Here is a 23,740-nt window from a genome sequence, read left to right on the forward strand (position 1 = left end):
ATGTTTGAGACTGTCAGGATTCTCCAAAGATCATCACCGCACTGCTCATCTTGTGCCCGATTCCCACTCACAATCGCTGCTCACTCTACACGAATGGAAGACTTGCACAAACCGAGCAGCAGTCAAATAGGAGATTTGCACAAATTTTATCCGTAGACTAAAGAGGGGCAGGTCCAGTTTATGGATGAAATTTGCGCAAATTTGGAAATGTGCACATAACGAACTGGAAATTGGGAACAAGACAAACGCGAGTATGTGTTTGACAATTTGCAACTAATTTCGGTGGACACATCCTTGCACCCCCAGCTTCGAACAAGACATGTTTGGTGAACAAACACAAAAGCCGCATACATCCCATGCCAGAGGGAACGAGGTGAGGAAGTCAGATCATGCAGATGATCTGCCCATTCCATCAGGTTACCAGACACAATCGTTACCGCCGTGTCATGAGGGCTGGACCAATGGGAAACAGCAGCCACATCACAGAGGTACATGATGAATCGTGCCTCAAAATATGGCAGTCCCTTGTCTTCCGATGAGAGCGGAGGAAGGGGGTCTTTGACATACCTTGAATTCACTTGGCACAAGGAGTTTCGGTGTATCCACACCTACCAGAGCATCAATTCCACAGAAAATCAGAATGGAGAGGATGATGGCAAAGTCACTTATGTACTTCCTTGCCTGAAAGAGACAGACTACCATGAACAAGTAATTTTGCTTGGGCTGCAACTTAATTAAGCTACTCCCCTGTTAGAAACATGTACAAAAAAACCCAAAGAGCTACACATAGAAGCCAGTGCCCTGAAAATAACAAGCCTCAAGCCAGCAAGGATGTAGTAAGAATCAGCACCAAGAAACCCCAGGGCCAAATCCTTCCCCCTGAAGCAGACGACCAGCTGGTGCTGCCAGTCCACTTTGGTGGATGACGAGGATCATAGGATCATAGAATAGCAGAGTTGGAAGGGGCCTACAAGGCCATCAAGTCCAACCCCCTGCTCAATGCAGGAATCCACCCTGAAGCATCCCTGACAGATGGTAGTCCAGCTGTCTCTTGAAGGCCTCTAGTGTGGGAGAGCCCACAACCTCCATAGAATCATAGACGGGACATGGCTTGGCCATGTCCCTTCACCCCCTCTTCAAAGTGCCTCTTCCATAAAACTAGTTCCTGACCAGGGCTTTTAAGGTTCCTTGTGGCACAGCCAGCTATGGTTGGCAGCATAACTTGTGATAAACCTACAGAAAGGCAGGATTTTAAAGGAAGGGGGCGAGAGATAGGAACAGTGCAATTAACAAAGCATTTTGCATGCATAAATGGCACTCTGCTGCCTTCTGTTAACAGATCTCACAGGGTTTAGTTCAATACACAGGCTAAGCCCCAGAGTTCACATGCAAAAACAGAACTTTGTTGGGTGAGAAGCTCAATTTTTACAGACTGGTGGCTAATCTCACAAGGAAGGGTGAGCGTTCACTTTCAGAAGAATTCTCTCTTTACATCCGTATCTACCATGCAGGTGTCAATCTAAAGACAGCAGTTTGTAGCTGAAATTTCCACCACACCCAAGTTTGATTTTGGCTGTGGATCCAGATATGTTATTCTGCTTCTCAGTTCCAAAGTTTTATCAAGGTTTTAGTAAAGGTGTCAGAACTGCAAGTGAAGGGGTAGAACAGCACATCGGATGGATGAAGAAAGGAAACATCTATCTATGCAAGGATTTAGACATGGATTCCAAACGCTGCGGCTCCCTGTGGTTTACTTCAAGCTAAGTACACGTTTGTGGCTTATGATCGTATCCACCATGCTATGTACATAAAGCTCAGCTGTGGATTCCGTTTTCCTCTTATTAAAAACCAGCAGAAGCCCATTTTTGTGTGTTTGCACAGTAAACATCTTAGTGTGCTTGAATCTCTAAAGCAAGAGGCAGCTTGGGTTGTGGGGTGGGGCTTTAAAACTAGTCTTGTTATTTATGAAACCTGAAGCTAAAATAAAAATTCTCCAGTTTGCCTAGAAGCAAAGTGGGTGGAAAAGACAAGAGGTTGTGCTCCCCATGATTTTACACATTTTTAGAGAAGGGCTGTAATCTTTCCTTGCCTTTGACATTTGCAGGAAGGAAAGGAAAGGAACCTCTCGTGCAAGCACTGAGTCATTACTGACTCTTAACAGCATCTTAAACCCAGGTGAGGTGTAGATGGACATCAGGAAAAACTTCCTGACTGTTAGAGCAGTACGACAATGGAATCAGTTACCTAGGGAGGTTGTGGGCTCTCCCACACTAGAGTCATTCAAGAGGCAGCTGGACAACCATCTGTCAGGGATGCTTTAGGGTGGATTCCTGCATTGAGCAGGGGGTTGGACTCGATGGTCTTGTAGGCCCCTTCCAACTGTACTATTCTATGGTTGTTGTGTTATAGCCATTCCAGCACATAGGTGATTCAAAGTAGGCAAACGCATACCTTGTCAATGGGTCAGTTTGTGCTAATATAAGAATACGAAAAAGACTGCAGAGGATCATTATTAAACAAGACCCCAATTTCTAAACAAAAAACCCCATACAGACCCTATAAAAGGCATGCCACAAATGAAAAATAACCTCTGAACCCCTATACAAAGGGGCTACTATTGTTTATCGCGTATTCTAATATGCATCATGGATCACAGATTTTGTCTTGGCAGAAGTCTTAGGCAACCTTGCATTAGAGGGGCCGTGGCTCAGTGGCAGAGAATTTGTGTTCATGCAGAAGGTCTCAGCTCCGATCCCCAGCATCTCCAGGTAGGGCTGGAAAATTCCTGCCTGAAACCCTGGGGAGCTGCTGCCAGTCAGGGTTGACAGTACTGGGCTACAAAGAACCAAAGTCTGTGAGGTAGGTTAGGCTGAGAGTTTGTGACTGTCTCAAAGCCATGCAGTGAGCCATGGATGGGTGGGGACTAGAACCCGGATCTCCAGACTCCCAGGGCATCACTCTAACCACTACAGTCATCTTGGGAGGGCTCCTGCCCTAAAACATGGTTTCAGCATATTTTAAATACATTGAATAAATAAAATTCATTGCCCTCTCCCAAAACAAATGTGAAATGGCCCTAGATGTACTGCAATAATGGTTACCTTTAAAATAATAACAACAACAACAACAACAACCATCACAAACCAAAATACTTACAGTGGTTGGGAAATAACGACTGGTCTTGAATTTCTTCAAGGCCATGGAGCAGGTGTAGGTGCCCAAAAAGAGGATACAAGACATGAGGGTGATGTCAGGGATATATTTGCAATTGTTGCCCATGAGTAGACCTCCATATTTCAAGCACTCCTTCTTGCCCAGGGATGACCAGTTCATCGTGCCGTTGTGCTGTAAATCAAAAACAAAGATGGTGTCCGTTAATTGGGAGCCCGTTAGAACCAATCTTCATTGGGGGGATTTCAATCAACAGCAGGGATGATATAAAACTTGATGGAATTCAAGGGAGCCCCCCAAAAAACATAGTGGGACCAGAAGATGCTATATTTCAAGGACATCACATTTCCCAGAATGGTAATGGTAACTAACGTAGCCAGTTCTTGTCAAGGGGATGCGATGTTTTGCACTGGGCTGTAGTGATTATATGGCATTTTCAGGACGACGTCCAGAGTCAAATGGTACAAGATCCAAAACAAGTATGAACAGAGGACTGGTCCACTTGGCTCAGTCATTTAATCTGACTGGAAGTGACTCTCCAAGGCAACCTGGTGCCCTCCAGAAGTTTTGAACTACAACTCCTATCAGCTCCACTTAACATGGCCAACAGCCAGGAATTATGGAAGTTGCAGTCCAAAACAACTGGAACAACTGGAAGCACCAGAGTGCAGGGCACGAAATAACGGGCTCAAGTTAAAGGAAGCCAGATTCCAGCTGGACATCGGGAAAAACTTCCTGACTGTTGGAGCAGTATGACAATAGAATCAGTTACCTAGGGAGGTTGTGGACTCTCCCACGTTAGAGGCATTCAAGAGGCTGCTGGACAACCATCTGTCAGGGATGCTTTAGGTTGGATTCCTGCATTGAGCAGGGGGTTGGACTCAATGGCCTTGTAGGCCCCTTCCAACTCTGCTATTCTATGATTCTATGATCTACCCTTGCTCCAAAGTGTTTGGTAGAGATCTTCTGTACTGTGCTACCTAATCTCACCACTGATTAAAAACAAACAAACAAAAAAACTTTGAAGAAGCTGAGAGTTGGACCTAGAACCTCTGGGGAGGCACCATAGCTCAGTGGTAGAGCATACGCTTGGGTCCCAAGTTCAATCTCCAGGTAGAGGAGGACAATTCCTGACAGCTGCTGCCAGTCAGTGTTGACAACGCTGGGTTAGATGGACCAATGGTCTGACTCAGTAGAAGACAGCTTCCTATGTTCCTACATGCAAAGCACGTACTTTATCGTGTAGCTATCGCTTGGCCAATGGTGCTGAAAGAATCGAGAGGCCCTTTGCATGACACAGGCATCTTCCTCCCCAATTTTCTCAAAGCTGCAGCTGAGAAAGGGGGAAAGGATCCCTTGACAAAGTTCTGTCGCTTCTTGCACTGTTGTGGTTACTCGTTCTCATTTCTTCCCCACCCCCCACCCCTCACGCTGAAGTGCTGGGAAAGGCACAACATACCCCTCATCCCTAAGATGTCTTTAGATCTGCCTTGGTGGTAAATTTGGGGGCTTGAACAAAAGGTGAAGTGGATGTTGTGATCGGAAAATGGGGCAATTAAAGAAATAGCCAAAGAAAAGAACAGGCTCCCCACACAGCAAGTGTGTGTGTGTGTGTGTGTGTGTGTGTGTGTGTGTAAAAAGGGTGGATTTGTTGGAAAGAAAGCTAAGAGGCAAAATGTGAGCAGAACCAACCAACCAAGAAAGGATGAGTTCTCTTTCCAATACCACAGCATTGAAACCAGACAAAAAGCCGTCAGCAGGAGCTTTTGCTCTTAGCTTAAGCCATTTCAATTCTAGCATATTTGTAACTAACAGCTTTTCCTAAAAAAAGGTTTCGGCACTAAAGAATCCAGGCTGTTTCCACTGTCAAAAAACTTCCTGATGGCTAACTTAAATGATGCTGCACAAACTCACTTACGAGTGGAAGAGAAATACATCGGGCTGTATTTTGCTTCTAGAATTGGTGCCCCAATGCAAAAGCAAAACGTGCCACATCAAGCGTGTGAGGCAGGGGTCTGTGGAATGCGGGGCATTTCTTTTAGAAACTTGGAAGCAAGGGCTAGATAATGACAGGGCTACTGCTGTTGAGGTCTTCTTTTTAAGAGATGCACACTTCATTCTACATGTGCACATTTCACTTTTGATGGGACTCATGCTTGTTTTGTACTTGGATATGCCTGAGTAAATACAAAATATTTTGGATATTTTGAAAAAGTTAAACACAGCAGCAGCAACAACAACAAAAATGTGAAGAAGAAGAAGAAGGAGGAGGAGGAGGAGGAGGAGGAGGGTTTTCACTAGCAAACCAGGCAAGAAAAAGGGGGAGGACAAGGATGATGAGGCAGCTGTTTTGGCAACAGACGCACATGGGGACTGATAAGACATGCTTTTCCCTCTGCAAGTAGGACGTCAGCTACGTGCAGCACCTTGAGGCTATAGCACTGTAATACTCAGCACATTTCCCTCTCCTTTGCTGGGCTCCTTTGCATAGGGTGACCATATGAAAAGGAGGACAGGGCTCCTGTATCTTTAACAGTTGCATAGAAAAGGGAATTTCAGCAGGTGTCATTTGTATATATGGAGGACCTGGTGAAATTCCCTCTTCATCACCAGAGTTAAAGCTGTAGGAGCTATACTAGAGTGACCAATTTAAAAGAGGGCGGGGCACCTGCAGCTTTAACTGTTGTGATGAAGAGGGAATTTCACCAGGTTCTCCATATATACGGATGACACCTGAAGAAATTCCCTTTTCTATGCAACTGTTAAAGATACAGGAGCCCTGTCCTCCTTTTCATATGGTCACCCTACCCTTGCAGAATTTCTACCAGGATGCTCTTCCCATTTTTAATGGCCGCTTGGAACAGAATAAATTGCATTGTGCTCTATGTGAAGAGTGGGGTTTTTTGCATGTGAGCAAGGCTCAGAAGAGTCCTTTTTCTCCCTACTCACTAGGGCTCCTACATGACCCCCACCCACCCAATCTTGGCCATTAAGTCTTTTCCTCCCCACCCCACCCCACCCCCAGCTTCCTTTGTCATCTCCCACCTTCCTGAAGTTTGCTTGTGGGACAGCCTTTTGCTCTGCTTGCTGCCATCTTTCCCATCCAGAAACACATCTGGGCTGACATTCCACCCAGGAATAAGAATGTAAGAACCTAAGAAGGGCCATGCTGGATCAGACTAAGGGTCCATCTTGTACAGCACTCTGTTTACACAGTGGCCAACTAGCCATCGGCCAGGGATGAACAAACATTTCAAAAGTCCACTTTTCCCATTAGCTCCATTTACCATCTCAGCAGAGGGGGGCCAATCAGCTGATGGTGTGGCTGAATCATTGAATAAAGAGCCATTAACTGAAAGAGACAAGAGAGGAAAATGCAATGTTTTGAATGCACCACTTCAAAGATAATGGGAAACAGTTGCAATTAAAAAAAACACCTCATAGCTGAACCCTTTCGCCTAACTAAAAATAATATCAAGTTAAGACTTGCAATCCTCTTAAGCTTCAAACTATAAAAAGCTCAAATAACTATTCTGAATTACTACAAAGGCACACAGAAGTTTCAAAAAGTAGACAAGATTTTATTCTCTAACCTGCATCTCTCATCATTTGCTTGCCACTCAAGATATAATTGCTCCAGATTATTTCGGTGCCTGTATGACTAGAAGTTGGAGTACTTATCAGTATTTCACTGCAAATTCATCATTAATAAATCCTCATTTGATCCAGGAGATCAAAGTGCATTTTATCTGCATTACAAGAACAGTACTATTGACTCTTTGACATTTTATCCTTTTATTATGTAGGGATAATAAGTTGAAAGATAAAATGGTTAAGCTTGCAATTAAGAAAGAGAATAGACTCAGCATTTTTTCCTTTTGTGTGTGTGGCAAAAAGAGCCTCCAATATGTCAGGATTTCAAAAAAGACTGAAACATGTCTATAGCTTACATTAAAGGGTAATAATCATTGTAAAAAAAAACCCAAACAGACTTGTTTTAAAGTTCTCAGTATATATACACTTCGGGGAAAATCATTCATGATATTTTTAAGACCTCATTGTCATGTTTAGGGCCCTTTCCACACCTAAGGATTATCCCAGGGAAATGGAGGAATCATCCCTGCCTGCTCCCGGGATCCCATGAGTGTCATTTGGATGCATAGGGATGATCCTGGGATGATCCCGGGGGGGAAAGGCAGGTGTAGAAATGGCCAAAATGTCAGCTCCACATTGCAGAATTCAAGAAATTGTGTCGGAGTTAGAAAAGAACGTATGTTCATCAAAACCACTAATAATGAAATATACAAATCTAGGACTACTTTTCTTCTCTCCTTGAGTATATGGACCGTGGCAGTATGGTTTGGAGGCAATTCTATATTTTATTTAATGATATTATTTTCTGTTTCCCTATCGATTTTCTATATGTTAGTAATATACAACCGCTTTTATACAACCGTGTCTTACTATAACGGCCTTTGATTATATACAATAAAGATTACTCTTACAATAAAATCATGTTAGAAACTATTGAGAAAAGGATAATGAAGGGAGTAAAGGGAAATTGTTAAGGGCAGGGTGAAGGAAATTAATCTGTTTACCCCAAAGAAAAGACTATTGGAGGTGCGGGTGATACTTCAGAGATTCCTCACAAGAAAAGGAGAAGCAGATTGCTTAGCAGGAGCTGGTGTTGTGACCAGCACAGGTGTTGTGCTGATGGAATGGGTCTTCTCCCCTTACACCAACACTGGGACCAATACGCCCTAACCTCTAGCATGATCCCACTGGAGTAGGGTGACCATATGGAAAGGAGGACAGGGGTCCTGTACCTTGAACAGTTGTGTAGAAAAGGGAATTTCAGCAGGTGTCGTTTGTATGCAGGCAGCACCTGGTGAAATTCCCTCTTCATCACAACCGTTAAAGCCGCAGGAGCCCTGCCCTCTTGATGAAGAGGGAATTTCACCAGGTGCTGCATGCATAGAAATGACACCTACTGAAATACCCTTTACTATCCAACTGTTAAAGATACAGGAGCCCTGTCCTCCTTTCCATATAGTTACCCTACAGTGGAGCATAGGACTTCACAGAACTGGACTGTGAGATTCCACATTTGAAGGAGAGGTCTGGCTAAAACTGAGCCAGCCCAGAGCTCCCTGCCTCCTCATTTGTGCAGATCCACTAGATACCGGAAAAACAGCAGATGCTTGAATGGAAAACTGTGTATGCTTTAAATAGCACCAGAATGCCTGCACAGCCTCACCCCGACACACACTGCTTTCTAAATGTTATACATACTGGGAACAAGCCAAGACTCTTTTTTCCCTTTTTTTTACTCTGTTAACAAACACAGCGCGATGAAGCGCCTCTGCGCTTTTTCTTTATACGAACCTCCTTCGGTGTTTTTTTTTAAAGCATGTCCACCCCTAGGGAAAGTCAACAATAAAGTAACATGGAGTGAGATGGAAAAGGAGGCCGCAAACCTTTTGTTTAAAAACTGCTCTGCTGTTTTACATCCCATCTGGTGATTTTTCTCTCTCCACCCACCCCACGGCACTCTAAGCAGTACTGGCTGTTGAACAGCAGGAGATGCAGTCATCCAATAACCAACTCTGGCTACTAAGGATAAAGCAAAGGCTTCATTTCAATGGATGGAAAAACTTCTTCCACTGTTCGTTACAGCTATCAAAAGAGCACTGCGTAAGCGGTTTAGGATACAGGTAACTAACAGCACATGTGCGTCAAAGAATTCGAGATGTGGTTTGCATAAAAGGGCTGCTTCAGAGTGTGATAAACGGAGCAACCTGGTGATATTTTAGGACACAAACACTCTCACACAAGTTATTCCATTTAAGCTTTTCCCAGAGTGCCACACAGTTGGTACAGAATTTGAAGAATTAACTGTGGATTCAAGAGTAGAAATGTTGGCCACTGTACAGCAAGGAACTACGCTGGGACAAAAAATATCCACCTTCCACACCAATAAAGCAACACGTGCACATTTTATACCAACAGGGCTGCTTTTTGCAATAGTGTGCATGCTTTATTTTAAGCCCAATATTTTGACACCGGCATCTGGCCAGAACCACTTCAAACGGCCATGCAAAATTTCACTGAAGTAGGGTGACGATATGAAAAGGAGGACAGGGCTCCTGTATCTTTAACAGTTGTATTGAAAAGGGAATCTCAGCGGGTGTCATTTGTATATATGGGGAACCTGGTGAAATTTCCTCTTCATCACAACAGTTAAAGCTGCAGGTGCCCTGCCCTCTTTTAAATCTGGTCACTCTAGTATAGCTCCTGCACTTTTAACTCTTATGATGAAGACAGAATTTCACCAGGTTCTCTGTATATACAAACGACACCTGCTGAAATTCCCTTTTCTATGCAACTGTTAAAGACACAGGAGCCCAGTCCTCCTTTTCATATGGTCACCCTAACTGAAGTGATCAGGATTAAGAGTTCATCCGTAATTCTAACAGGAGAACCTGTGCAATCCAACCCTCTCTAGCAGGGCAACACTAATCTGGATGATGTATTTGTTGAGTACATCTGTGATGTGGAAGCGGGACGGCTGGGTCAGGATTCTACCTCCAAGCCACCCTTATCCCCACCCCAGGCTCTAAAAGGACCTTACAATAATTATCTCATTTATCCTGATGAAATGAAGTATCTTTTTTAAAAAATCAGAACAGTTTTAAAGAAAGAAAAGAAAAAAAAGGTTAAATTCCCAAATGGGGTCCACTGTATATAGCTAGAGCAGGGAGGGGCAACCACAACTCTCCAGATGTTTTCGACTACAACTCCCACAATCCCCAACCAGTGTCTATGATGGCTGTGCATCTAGGATGATGATGATGATGATTTCCCACCTTTTCCCCAATACTGGGATTCAAGGTGGCTTTATAAATTAAAACATGTACAGTTGTAGTCCAAAACTACTGGAAGGCACGGTGTTGCCAATCCCAGGGCTAGAGCAAGGGGATTAGATGAATATTCAATTCCGCTTCCAGGCCTATCGCTCTAAGCAGCCCCAAAACTATGTACCATACAGCTGGGATAGGAATATGTGCTTTCCTGCCAGGCAAGCTTAAGGTCTTGCACCTGTCATCTTGGAAGTTCAGGTCTCTGGCTTCATATTTAATGCATAAGTGAAATTAATCCAGGCACAGGTCACCTGAGACAGGCAGGTAGAGCACTGAAGAGGAGACCTGATCGTTTTCCTGCCTGGAAGGCAGACTGAATGCTCAACTTTGTATTGCTCAGTACCAAATTTCTGATTCGTTTCTGTTTGAACACATCCTAGACTAGTGAAAGGCAAGTGCCCCATATCTTGTGCTGCATCACTCAAGTCCACTTCTTTGCACTCCTGGTTGTTTTTAATGTATAGGCAGCTTTCATCTATCAAAGGGGTAGAAGGAGCTTGGGAGCCACCTTGAGCTATGGAATGATGTCATGAAAACATGTCTCTTCACTCCGTGTACTATAGAATGATACAAAATATCATTGTCACTTGAGGCTCAGGTGACCTCAGTGGCACGGAGTGCCTTCTACAAACTCCGGTTGGTGGCCCAGCTACGCTCCTATCTAGACAGGCATAACCTGGCTTCAGTTGTCCATGCTCTGGTAACCTCCAAGTTAGATTACTGCAATGCACTCTACGTAGGGCTGCCTTTGAAGATGGTTCAGAAGCTGCAGCTCGTGCAAAGTGCAGTGGTCAGATTGATTTCGGGAACCAGCTCTCGGCATTGAAAACTTATCTGAAGGAATACACATATTTTAGAGTCCCAGAGGATATGGAAATAGGCTGGTATTTGGGATACGTGAGGTGCAGAATCCAGCCTCTCTCATGGACTCATTGTGGCAACTCACACTTTCCCTTCAGTCCACTGGGAACAATCTCAGAGATGGCCTTCTTCTACATGAACTTCTGCCCATGTCTTGAATGACTAGTGGAATCCAATGAAACATAGGTGATGGGTAAAAGGTTTTATATGGAACTTGTGTGTCCAAGGCTGACAATATGGAATGGTGAGACAGGCAGGGGTGGTTTCATGTTACTACAACATCAGAGTGCTGAGAAATCGCCATGCAGAAGAGAAAGTGAGCCACAAAGCACACACCAGATAGCTCCCTCTTACCTGGATCCGGTGGCATGCAGGTACAGGAATAAAGTGTTATATAGTCCACTTTAAAATTGGAATTGATGGGGTAATAGTCTGCTAACTTGATCATCTTCTTGAACGCATCATAGATGAAGATGAAGCTGATCAGGGAAGAGAACCCTTCTTCCGTGAACCGGGTGAAGTACTGGACCAGGAAGCTGGCATCAGTAGCGACCAGAATAAGACACAAGAAGGCCGACCACAAGCCAATCCAGAGGCGGAACTCCAGATAATCAAAGCCATTGTCTCTGCAAAAGAAGAGATAACCCCAATGAAAACAGAAGTTGCACAGAGCATTCCAGAGCAAATCCACCCGTTTAAATTTTTATTTGGGAACAGCTATGGTCAAGGCCAGGGTGAGGGAATCGTATTATGCAAACTAGGCATGTTTGCATGTATTTGAATAGTTCTTTTTCTCCTAGTAGTGGAGAAGTAAAGAGCTATGTAGGGCACTGAAGCCCCACCCCATTAAGCTCTAGACACCACGTGTCTAACCCTACTGCCCCTGTTTTGGGAGAAGATGTTTCAGGTAATCAATCAGAATCAGATTCAGAACTAGAAGACACAGTGCCAGACACCAGCCAACCTGTACGGAGGAAGCTCTCATGGGCAATTCCCCAGCTGGGAGTCAGCCCTCTCCAGAGCTTATCTCTTCAAGGCCAAATCCTACACACTCAGTGGGAAGTGAGGTTTCTTCCGGAGGTGAGCGTCCCGACAAGCTAGCTGACGCTAGGGTCCGTCGGAAGCTCAAACGCACGAGGCAGAAGGAAGGCGTGAAAAAGTCGGTTCGATTACACCAGAACCTGCTTCGGCACCAGGCTCTCTGAAGTTATGGACATTTGAGAAGTAGCTTCCTATTCTTCTTGAGCGGACAATTGTCTTGCTTAGTTTGCATAGTTTTGCCTAGGGGGATGTTTCCATGAGGTTAGACTCTCTTCAGGTAGAAGAGATGTTTGTTGCTTAATAAAAGCTTTGTGGATTACTTAGCAAGCCTCTCATTTACTTCTGTCGCCCCCAGATTGTGGAATGGCCTGCCGGAGGAGATTCATAAAATTAACTCTCTGTGTGATTTAAAGGCAGCTTTAAAGACTAGCCTTTTCCGGCAGGCCTATCCAGATCAATGTAAAATCAAGAATTTTTAAGATGTATTGATTCCTGTTCTAATGTTGTTCCCCGCCTCAATCCAAAGGGAGAGGCGAGTAAGAATTTTTTTTATTATATTATTATTATTACTATTACCACTACTACTACTATTATTATTATTATTATTATTATTATTATTATTATTATTATTTGCCTCCCATCGAAAGCAGGAGTTTTCTGAGAAACACAACACCTCTGTACCAGCTTTTCAGACTCCGCCAGATATTGGCCACATATTGGCCATTTCCTCAGCCACGAGGACTAAAGGCATTTAAATAATGTAATAATGAAATGGGTTCATCAGGACGCCACACTCAATATATTAAATTTCCTTAATGAGCATTGCAAATGCAGAAATCCCCACTGTTCCAGCTAGGATCATTCACCTATTGCCTTAGGATGGAGATGGGCCATATGAGACCCGAAAGGGAAGGAACTGTAAGTTCTGCATGAAGAATGTCTTGGGTTCAATCGCCAACTCAAAAGGACTTTAGGAAGCAGGTATGGGAAAGATCCTGTTCTTCCAGGAGAATGACTCCAGTCAGAATAGATAATACTGAGCTAGTTAAGACTCTGGGCTGATCTGCACCAAGCAGGATATCCCACTATGAAAGAGGTATAAAAGCGGTATATAAAAGGCAGGAGCCACACTACTGCTTTATAGTGGTAATGAAGTGCACTGACAAGTGTTGGGGCCCATGACACGTCTACACCAAGCAGGATATAGCACTATGAAAGTGGTATATAGTTTGTGTCATGGGCCTCAACAGTTGTCAGTGCACTTCCATACCGCTATAAAGCAGCAGTGTGGCTCCTGCATTTTATACACTGCTTTCATACCACTTTCATAGTGGAATATCTGCTTGGTGTAGATGAGCCCTCTGACTATGAAACAATTTCATCTAAATCAACATGGGCACACCTTTTGCAGGCATTCCTTCCCCCTTACTTGAAGACCTTTCTGCTAAAAAAAAAATGGTGAAGAAAACCCCCTGGATTTAACTGCCTGCTCCGAAAAGGTGGATGTAATTGCCTTACGGATGCCTCACTTAAAGAAGGGCAACATCATTCATGGATGGAACACAGAAGAGAAAAAGACTGGCTATGCACCTAAGTTAAAAATGCTGTTCCGGGGCTTAAGAGGCCGGACGGCACAGCACTTTAAATTAGACCCTAAAGAGATAGCGTAGACCCTGCAGTACGGGTGTTTGTGTGTTCTTGGTGACCAATAGGATAGCAGTGATTTCTTTGGAGAAGAGAACTTTGGTTCCAAACCAGTGGAGAAGAAAAGCAAAGAACCAGAAGGAGATGAGCATCCAAAGGAGAGAAACACCTTCTCAGGATGCAAAATAGATTTAATGACAAGAAGCCTGGAGTGTTTCAGGCTGTCCTTTATTTGAAGGCCTTCTTCTTGGCGTAGAAAGAAGAGTCAGCAGAATTTCTTCCAGCAAAAAGATGGTCTCCTTATTCTATTGGCGACCGATAGATTAATGGTGCTTCTCTGCTTTGTAACCTTAGTGGAGAGGAAGCCAGGAAGGAAATAATAAAATTTGCATTTTCTTGTGATTAGGAAATACCCTAAAGCTAAATCAGGAAACAGAATCCCTCTTCGTCTCTCCCTTGTATAATAGGACTTGGTTGCGTAACTGTAATCTCCCATTTGCACCATGAAACATTCAGATTGCAAGTGAAGATTTTGTCCCCTTTACATAGCTGCATTCTTTTCTTCTACAGCAGACTTCCCTAACTGGGTATCCTCCAGATGTGTTGGACTACAGTTCCCATTATCCCCAGCCAGCATGGCCACTGCACCTGGAGGGCACCAGGTTGGGGAAGGGCATTCTAGGGCATTCTTCCAGAAGCAACTGTCATGCCACCCACCCCACCCATCCCAGCCAATCATACTTACTTGCTAAAGTTAAATAAAAGCCGTTCAAAGACCAAGACAGGTCCTGTGCTGCTTAGGATAGTGAGGGGCTGTCCAGCGAAAAAGCAAAATAGAGCCCCCGTCACTGCTGTACCAAGAAAGCTTTCCAACACGCCCTAGGACCAGAGATAGAAACAGGTAAATGCATTTCACTAGCCGTTTCTCTTTCTACTCCATTCTCTAAGTACCAGCAATGATTGCATAAGGCAGAATGGGAAGCCTCCATGCCACAGTAAATTCATCTCTCCTCCCTGCATGGAAAATCTGGATCAGTAGGGAGAGAGGCAGAGTGGATTATCATCATCATCACCATCATCACCACCACCATCATCATCATCATCATCATCATCATCATCTCTCTTTTCCCGCTCATGGCAGTTTTTCTAGATGGACATGACAGGCTTTGCCAAGTCATGCTGTCTTTTTCCAAGTCAGGAACTTCCTGACTATTAAACATGTTTTAAGTATGACTGCTTTCTGGATGTTGGTGTGGATGTATTTTGGTAGGCCCAGTTTCTAAAGGTTTTCTGTACAGTGTTTTTTTTATCATTATTATTATTATTATTATTATTATTATTTCTATACTCCCCCGTAGCCAAAGCTCTCTGGACATTTTGCAAAAAGATTAAAACCTTAAAAACATAACATAAAAATTCAAAAAAAACCCCACTCAAGAGACATACTATACACAAAAACAACATACCCTATTTCTTCGATTCTAAGGCGCACTTTTCCCCCCATATAAACATCTCTAAAAATGGGGTGCGTCTTAGAATCGTGGGTGTGTCTTAGGGTTGTTGTTTTTTTTCTGTTGGTGGTACTGAAATTAGTGTGTGTCTTACAATCGAAGAAATACAGTACATCTATAAGTAACTTCAAGCAATCAGCCAAGACTAGAAAAACAGATCCGGGATCGATAAAACTCAACACATGCTGTCAAATGCTTGGGAAAAGAAAAAACTCTTGTCCTGGCGCTGAAAAGATAGCAATGTTGGGGCTAAGCGGGCTTCCTTGAGGAGGTAGTTCCATCATGGGAGGGGGGCACCACCAAGTAGGCCCTTTCCCTTGTTGCTATCTTCTGAGCCTCCCTCAGAGTAGGCACCCATGGGAGGAGGAGGAGGAGGACCTTAGATGTTGAGCTTGGTGTAGAAGGCTGGGCTTAGAAAGTTGAGCTATAAGTCATTTCAAATCTCACATCTGCCATGAACTCACTCGGTGGCCTTAGGCACGTTCTCAGCCTCGGCTTCCCCCTCCACCCCCTCTATGGAGAAAATAATACTGATCGGCATAAAAAGGAAACGTTCAACTTGTACATATAAAAACTTGGAAAAATGTGACTTATTATAGTACAGGAGACTGGCTCTCAACAGTGGAGACTTCCAGCCAGCTCAGGAGATAAATAGCTGTTAAGTCTCCTCCAAATGTTCGAAACGTATTTTTAAAAAACCATACTAAAAATTTCAATGGGCTTGCTTAGGATCAGTAAAACATGAAAGACTAATCATTGAAAGATTTGTTCTCTCTGCCTCGCAGCTTCAGAACTTTTGAGAACACAACAGCTGGATGATCTAAGTAAGTTTCTCTGCCACCCTGAGGGCAAGAGTCATACTTTTTTAAAAAAAATGAAATCCACAATTCCCAGGATTCTTTGCAAGGCCCCCAGAGGCTATTTAGTTATGATTTAGGGACTCAAGGACCATATGTTGCCGGTTTGATTTGTAACATAACTGTACTGTAATTGAACAGTGAGATATCACCCGCTTTCAGAAGACTGGGCGGTCTTTAGTGCAACTTTTGAAAACTACTGACATGCAAGCCCTTTTTGGACAGAATTGGTTTACCATTACATGCACAAACAGCAGTGAGCATCAGATGTGCTCCCTTCCTTTTCCAGCACAGCTGCAAGGAAGAGATCAGACAATTTTGTTTCTGCTTTCAAACTAACCAGAGTTCTTTGTAATGTCCAAAGAGGGGGTGGCTAAGTTATGGTTTGTTCAAACAAGCCAAGATCAAACTAATGATTTATGATCCTGGCTTGTTAACATACCGTAAACTAATCAGTTCTCCCAGTTCAGATGTAATGAGATACTCTTATTAATTTAGTGGATGCTTTAGATCTTCTCATGGCCGTGATGGAGGAGGAGAAAGGCACGAGCCTAAAGTTCACTGTTATTTGTGCATGTAACACTAAACCACTGTTTAGTATTATGTCTCCATGGTCTGCTGGTTAGGGTGACCATATCGAAAGGAGGACAGGGCTCCTGTATCTTTAACAGTTGCATAGGAAAGGGAATTTCAGCAGGTGTCATTTGTATATATGGAGAATCTCCATAAATTTCCTCTTCATCACAACAGTTAAAGCTGCAAGGGCCCTGCCCTCTTTTAAATCTGTTCACTCTAGTATAGCTCCTTTAACTGTTGTGATGAATCTCTAGAGCTCCCTAACTTAGTGGATGGGGTGACCTCTTCAATAATTTGTATGTGCGTTGCATACAAATTACTAATTAAAGTTCCAGCGATACAAAAGGCCAGACATATTATCAAATCTCCCTCTTGCCAGATCTGCACTCCACTTCCCATCCTATAATCTTCTTCTTCTTCTTCTTCTTCTTCTTCTTCTTCTTCTTCTTCTTCTATTATTATTATTATTATTATTATTATTATTATTATTATTATTATTATGGGTGACCATATGGAAAGGAGGACTGGCTTCTGTATTTTTAACAATTGCATAGAAAAGGGAATTTCAGCAGGTGACATTTCTATGCATGCAGCACCTGGTGAAACTCCCTCTTCATCACAACAGTTAAAGGTGCAGGAGCTATACTAGAGTGAATAGATTTAAAAGAGGGCAGGGCACTTGCAGCTTTAACTGTTGTGATGAAGAAGAAATTTCACCAGGTTGTCCATATATACAAATGACACCCGCTGAAATTTCCTTTTCAATACAACTGTTAAAGACACAGGAGCCCTGTCCTCCTTTTCATATGGCCACCCTATGTATCAACCCATTTAAAGGGAGAAACTTACAGGCCTAATTTCAAATATTTCAAGGGTCCAGTCGGATCCCTACAAGTGTGGAAATCTTTCCGCAGACTACCCCTCTCCTCATGCAAAGCCCAGCATTGGACAAAAGGCGGGATGATGATGATGATGATGATGATGATGATGATGATAATAATAATAATAATAATTCCACCAACCAGTGTCTCATGACATGAGCAAAAGGGGATTTTTACCTAGCAAAAGGAGGATTCTTATACAACCAAGTACAATTTTAAAACACCAGGTTGGAGGAGACTGCTTTAAGATTTGTCTTCCCATGGAAAGAAAAGTTAAGTTACAGGCCACGTTGCAAAGCAAACAAACCTTACTTCGTGCTACATTGCAATGCTAAGAAAGGAGTTATATCAGACACCCTTAGCAGTAAGTCATAGATTCCAACTTCTGGGGACACCGTAATTTCCCTTTCCTGTTTGGAAACACGAAGAACGAAAAATAAAGGAACTTCACAGAGTTCCTAGGAAAGCCACAGAATACTTCAGCCGGCAAGATGGGGAGCGGGCAGAGATAACTGGAGCACTGAATTGGATGGATTGGCTGAAGTATTTCATTTAATTAAATGTAAGCAAAATTCTTAGCAGCAGAAGTTATTGCTTTTAAAAAAGCAATAAAAAGAGATTACATTTTCGAAAAGCACACAGCTTCGGCCAAGTCCAATACATTTCATAGTCCTAGGTTGGCCCTGATTAATGGTAATTGTCAGGTAGGCCCCAAGCCTGACCCTGTGAATATTTGTTGGGGCTTGTATAGCAAAATCAAACATATTAAAAGCCCCTTAAACTCACTTTAATATCTTATTTTGATTATTTTTCAAAAAATGGACCTTCGGAGGTCAGGTGGATGGTTACTGCGAAGAGAGAGTTCTCCACAGAGGCAAAACTGTGAAACTCTCTTTCTGGAAATGTTCTCTTGTACCACCCCAGTTATCTTCTTGGCACCAGATGAAGTCAGCCATACTGCCTCATGCTCTTAAATGATATTCAAGATCCTTTTTTTAAAAAAAAAATGGCTCTTTGCCTAATTTCAAAAGCCCTTAGTTCAGACCTAAGCCCCTTCCTTGTAGCCTGCTGCTTAGGAAGGAAAACAGAGCAAGAGAAAAAGGGGTACAGCAGAAAGAGAAAAAGGGGTAACCTACCAACTTATCAATGGCTACTAGTCTATCAATGGCTACTAGCCCTGATGGTTAGTAGCTATCTTCGAGTACTGCTATCTTCGAGGCAGTAAGCCTGTGTGCAACAGTTGCTGGGGAACATGGGTGGGAGGGTGCTGTTGCACCAGGTCCTGCTTTGTTGGTCCCTGGTCAACAGCTGGTTGGCCACTGTGTGAAGAGTGCTGGACTAGATGGACCCTTGGTCTGATCCAGCAGGACTCTTCTTATGTTCTTAACTCTTGGTTCTGGCCCTGCCTACCAGTGGCTTTGGTTCTGCCCACTGTTGACATATCCACCGCCTCTGACGGTGGCCTTTGACCCAAAAAAAAGTTTGCCCATCCCTGCTATAAATGAATAAACCTCGCTTTTGTTTCACACAGTTTAAAGTATTCTATGGTTAAAAGAAGCCCACTTCCTCAGAAACACTAAGCCTTGATTCAAGGCCTCAGAAACCAAAAACACGAGCCATATCAGCAGCAAACATCCTCTTATTCAGAGTCAAAATACTCAGACACAGCCATGATAAATTCGTCAAACCCCTTTGAGGCAGTGCTAATATTGAACTAGCTACTATACAAAGAATAAAATACACAGAATTGTAACACACTTCCCAAGAATCTACTTTCCTCAAAAGTCTTATTTGCAGAGATAAGGAAGAGCCTTCACAGAGGGGGAAACTTCCAGTGCGTCATAAAATGCAAATATAGCGTAGTTCCATTAAACAGACACGGAAGAAAGAACGGATTTGCAAATGACATTAGCCAAGTTTGGGCAAACGTCAGTGTGGGTAGAGGCAATGAGGGAACAGGATCACACCTGTATCTGCCTGCCTGCTCCACCCACTTGGGATTAGGGATGCTTGGGGAATCCATTTAGAGGGTAGAGTTCAATAAGCTTTCATCGGTTCAACCCCCTACTACCTGTCCTGACTGGGTCTGCAGCGATTCTGGCCAGTTAGTAGATTTTCCATGTTTTTCATCATCATTATTATCATTATTATTATTATTGTGCTCTTCATTTTCTGTCTGCATTTGTGCCTGCCTTCACCTCAAAGCTCTCACCAGCAGATTTACTTCCTTACCAGTTTTCCTCTCCTGGAGTGCTAGAACTGGACCCAACAGATAGACTGAAGTCCCAGCCTTGTCCTGCTTTGCCTGCTATTTCTGGGAAATTATTCTCCAAAGACTGGTGGATGCACTTGGCAACTGCAGCTTACGTGGATTGGTTTTCGGCCTTCCTGGGGCGGGAAATCAGGAAAAACTTCCTGACTGTTAGAGCAGTACGACAATGGAACCCATTACCTAGGGAGGTTGTGGGCTCTCCCACACTAGAGGCATTCAAGAGGCAGCTGGACAGCCACCTGTCAGCGATGATTTAAGGTAGATTCCTGCAATGGGCAGGGGGTTGGACTCGATGGCCTTATGGGCCCCTTCCAACTCCCCTATTTTATGTTTCTAATTCTGCACACAGGTGTGGAACTGAGTGAGCGGTATCAGCATGGCACTGGAACTAACTGAACCAGGGTTTGGTTCCAGTCAAAAGACCAGCATCTCTGAGACTCCCACAGTCCTTCTCTTTGAGTGACCTCCTCCCTGCCTGTCTTACAACATGCATTGGAAGAAGGGAGGGGGTGTGTGTGTTTCACGTTGGACGCTCTCTCCATCTCCAGAATTAACAAACTTTTTCCCATGGTGTCTTTTTTCCTCTCCCCACCTCACAAAACCCAAGGCCAAGGCCCAACTAGCTCACATCCTAGCAGGGGCCATGAAATTGAGCCCCTTCCGCACAAAAGGTTAGTTCCACTACCACAAACACGTTCATCCCCCTCCCAGAATTTTAACACGTTTCTGATCACGATGTTTTGAAGGTTAAAATAACCTACACTCAGGACTGCCACCACACAGGAGGACCCATTTGCATAATTCACCTAAATGTCTAAAAATGTAATATTTGCGTCAAACAGGAAGATCTGAGGGGAGGAGTGGAATGGAAGCCAACTGGGCAGACCAATCAAAAAACAAACAAACAAACAAACAAACAAAACCCAGAGCTGACGCCTTGCAGACCAGGAAGTTCTGGAAGAAGTAAGGGAGAGGTATTTGTTAAGCTAACTTCCTTCGTGTTGAGAACAAATATTTGAGCAGTGAAAGCAAGACCAGCATTCACTGTACTTGATAACAGTTTGTCTCTCCAGCTGGAGTTTTGTGTAAGTAGATTAATTTTGTTTAGGTTTGCTGCAGACTTGATACAGAACTGAAAACGACACCTGCTGAAATCCCCTTTTCTATGCAACTGTTAAAGATACAGGAGCCCTGTCCTCCTTTTCATACGGTCACCCTACCAGTAACAGTGGAGCTGCACAGTCCGAAGTCACTAAACAAGTGTTTTACTAGAACAGTACGACACCATGGCTTACAACAGTGCACTGGTACAAGAGCTCTTCCTCCTCACACTGCCCACTTTTGCTTTCAGCAGCAGACCGTAAGATGGAACTGTTAGATGTGGCCACAAAAAATGATATGTTGACTAAGTCCAGGCCATCATCATCATCATCATCATTATTATATTTGTATCCCGCCTTTTGCCCAATGCTGGGCCTCAAGGCGGCCTTACAAAGTTTAAAACATACATTGGGGGGGGGGGACATAAACGTTTAAAATACACAACAAAATTATAAGACATTAACATAGATGAGGGCCAGATTATTCTCCAAAGGCCTGCTGGAACAAAAAAGTTTTAGCCTGCTTCCAAAAGCCCATCAAGGAGGGAGCCAGCCTAGCTTCCCCGGGAAGAGAAGCACTGGAGCAGCCACCGAGAAGGCCCTCTCCCATGTCCCCACCAAACACGCCCGTGAAGATGGCGGGACTGGAAGAAGGGCTTCTCCAGAAGATCTCAAAGCACGGGCAGGCTCATAAGGGAGAATACGGTCTTTCAAATAACCTGGACTTGAGCAAGGAACACAGGAAGCTGCCTTATATAACAACATATGCTAAGTTTGTTTGTTTTTTAATGGACCCCAGAACTGCTATTGTTTAAATGGATACTGTTGTTTTATACTGTTGTTTTTATATTTTTGACAATTTTAAACTTTGTATATTTGTTTTAATGATTACTGTTTTTAACTTTTGTAAACCGCCCAGAGAGCTTCGGCTATGGGGTGGTATATAAAATAAATAAATAGGCCACTGGTCAATCTAGCCCGCTATGGTCAACCCTGACTGCCAGCAATCCTCAGTTTCAGGCAAAAAATAATAATTTTCCAGCCCTAACTGGGGACTGAACCTGGGGCCTTTCGCATGCAAAGCATGAGCTCTGCCTCTGAGCCACACCGTCCCCCGTTGCAATGACAGAGGCTTGAGCAGGATTATTCAGAACCACGGCTAACCTGCATGTTGTCAGTTGCATCTCCCAGCAAGCCTCCAAAAGTGATGGCGTTGGTTACAGTAGCCAGATAAATGAAGAGAATGGCGGACAGGGCTTGGATGTTGAACGCGTCGTAGATGTCGCTGGGAAAGAAAGGGGCTTTCCTCTTGATGTCTTTGATTAAACCCCCACAAAATCTGAACAAGAGTAAGACAATACCTCAGAATTACATTAGTCAAGGCAGAAAAATGGAAATCTGAAAGCAAGAAGGGTGTGTTACAACCAGTCATGGCTAACCTAATTGCCCCTGTTTTGGGAGAAGGTGTTTCAGGTAATCAATCAGACTCAGATTCGGAACTAGAGGAGGCGTCGCCAGACACCAGCCAGCCTGTACCAGTGGGGGGAGGAAGCTCTCATGGACGATTCCCCAGCTGGAAGTCAGCCCTCTCCAGAGCTTACCTCCTCAAGGCCAAATCCTACACACTCAGTGAGAAGTGAGCTTTCTTCTGGAGGGGAGCGCCCCGACAAGCTAGCTGATGCTAGGGTCTGCCGGAAGCTAAAACGCACAGAGCGAAAGGAAGGCATGAGAAAGTCAGTCCGACTAAGACTGTGCCAGAACCTGCCTCCACACCAGGTTCTCTGAAGTTACAGGCGCTTGGGAAGGGGCTTCCTGTTCTCCTTGGTTAGACAATTGTCTCGCTTAGTTTGCATAGTTTTGCCTAGGGGGAAGTTTCCAAGAGATTAGACTCTCTTCAGGTGGAAGAGATGTTTGTTGCTTAATAAAAGCTTTGTAGATTACCTAGCAGGCCTCGTCATTTGCCTCCCATCGAAAGCAAGAGTTTACAGAGAAATACAACACAACCATCTAGCAAAATGTCCCTTTTTATGACACATCCTTTTCTCTCTTACCTGCCAGTGCGTTTCAATTCCTCACAGTCCCCATGTCCGCCACCTCCGTTGCCCCCTTCATGAGGAGTGTCTCCATTCATCTGCACATTCTCAGTACCTGAATACATGTTTTTCCTGTTCAGAAAGAAAGAACGAGAATGCAAATGGGCAATCACACTGGGTACAAATATAATGGACCACCACTCAATGCTAGCGAAATGAGCTCATTGAAATTCTTTAATTTCATCTTGAAGCTTGTTCCAATCTCAAATCTGTATCAGATTGTGAGCTTTGATTTTCTTTATCTTTTCATATGAAAATCTGTCTTCATGTGTATTTTTCCCACTGTGTATATTTTTGAAATGCATTATGCATTCATCTTCTATTTATTACAGCATATTTGTGTCTAGTTTTCAAAAATCCACATTCTTTCATGCTCATTTTTTTCAAATGTATGCATGCTGTCCAAGGCATCATCATCTCAGTCCATGAATCATACTGCAAGTTTGGAAAGACCACAGATTGCGTCTAAGTCCATGTTTGGTCAGGAAGGTGCAAACTGCGTAAATCCTGATCAAAAATGAACTGAAACTAATTTCTCATACATCCCTAGTCACCAGTATAACGTAAAATGCTACCACCCTCTTACATCTGGCAATAATAAAACATGTGTTTTGTCTATTTATAAACAGTAACATAGTAGTCCATATCATGAATGTTTTGGCAACAAAAGTACCTTAAACAAGGACTCAGTCTGGCAGATCAGTGGAAAGTAAAGGAGCCTAAAGTTCTGAAACTTCACAGAAATCCTTTTATGGCTGCGTAAGAAGAATATGGCTAACACACTCCATATAGAGATGGTGATTCTCACAAACA

The 23,740-nt window shown here is 43.5% G+C and overlaps 1 protein-coding gene across 2 annotated transcripts in view; it reads right to left on the reverse strand.

The window, feature by feature from the left end:
- The window catches only part of SLC4A4 (solute carrier family 4 member 4), a 241,183-nt gene that overhangs the window by 39,132 nt on the left and 178,311 nt on the right, over window positions 1-23,740 (reverse strand). For both annotated transcript variants that reach the window (XM_063135204.1, XM_063135203.1), the window contains exons 11-17: window positions 22,886-22,999; window positions 21,999-22,173; window positions 14,383-14,516; window positions 11,307-11,578; window positions 6,459-6,523; window positions 3,157-3,345; window positions 568-681 (exon numbers count right to left, since the gene is read on the reverse strand). In XM_063135204.1, the coding sequence (XP_062991274.1) occupies window positions 568-681; window positions 3,157-3,345; window positions 6,459-6,523; window positions 11,307-11,578; window positions 14,383-14,516; window positions 21,999-22,173; window positions 22,886-22,999 (1,063 nt within the window). The remainder of the gene's footprint in view (window positions 1-567; window positions 682-3,156; window positions 3,346-6,458; window positions 6,524-11,306; window positions 11,579-14,382; window positions 14,517-21,998; window positions 22,174-22,885; window positions 23,000-23,740) is intronic.

Source organism: Elgaria multicarinata, chromosome 10, assembly GCF_023053635.1.
Source record: "Elgaria multicarinata webbii isolate HBS135686 ecotype San Diego chromosome 10, rElgMul1.1.pri, whole genome shotgun sequence".
Classification (NCBI taxonomy): Eukaryota; Metazoa; Chordata; class Lepidosauria; order Squamata; family Anguidae; genus Elgaria; species Elgaria multicarinata.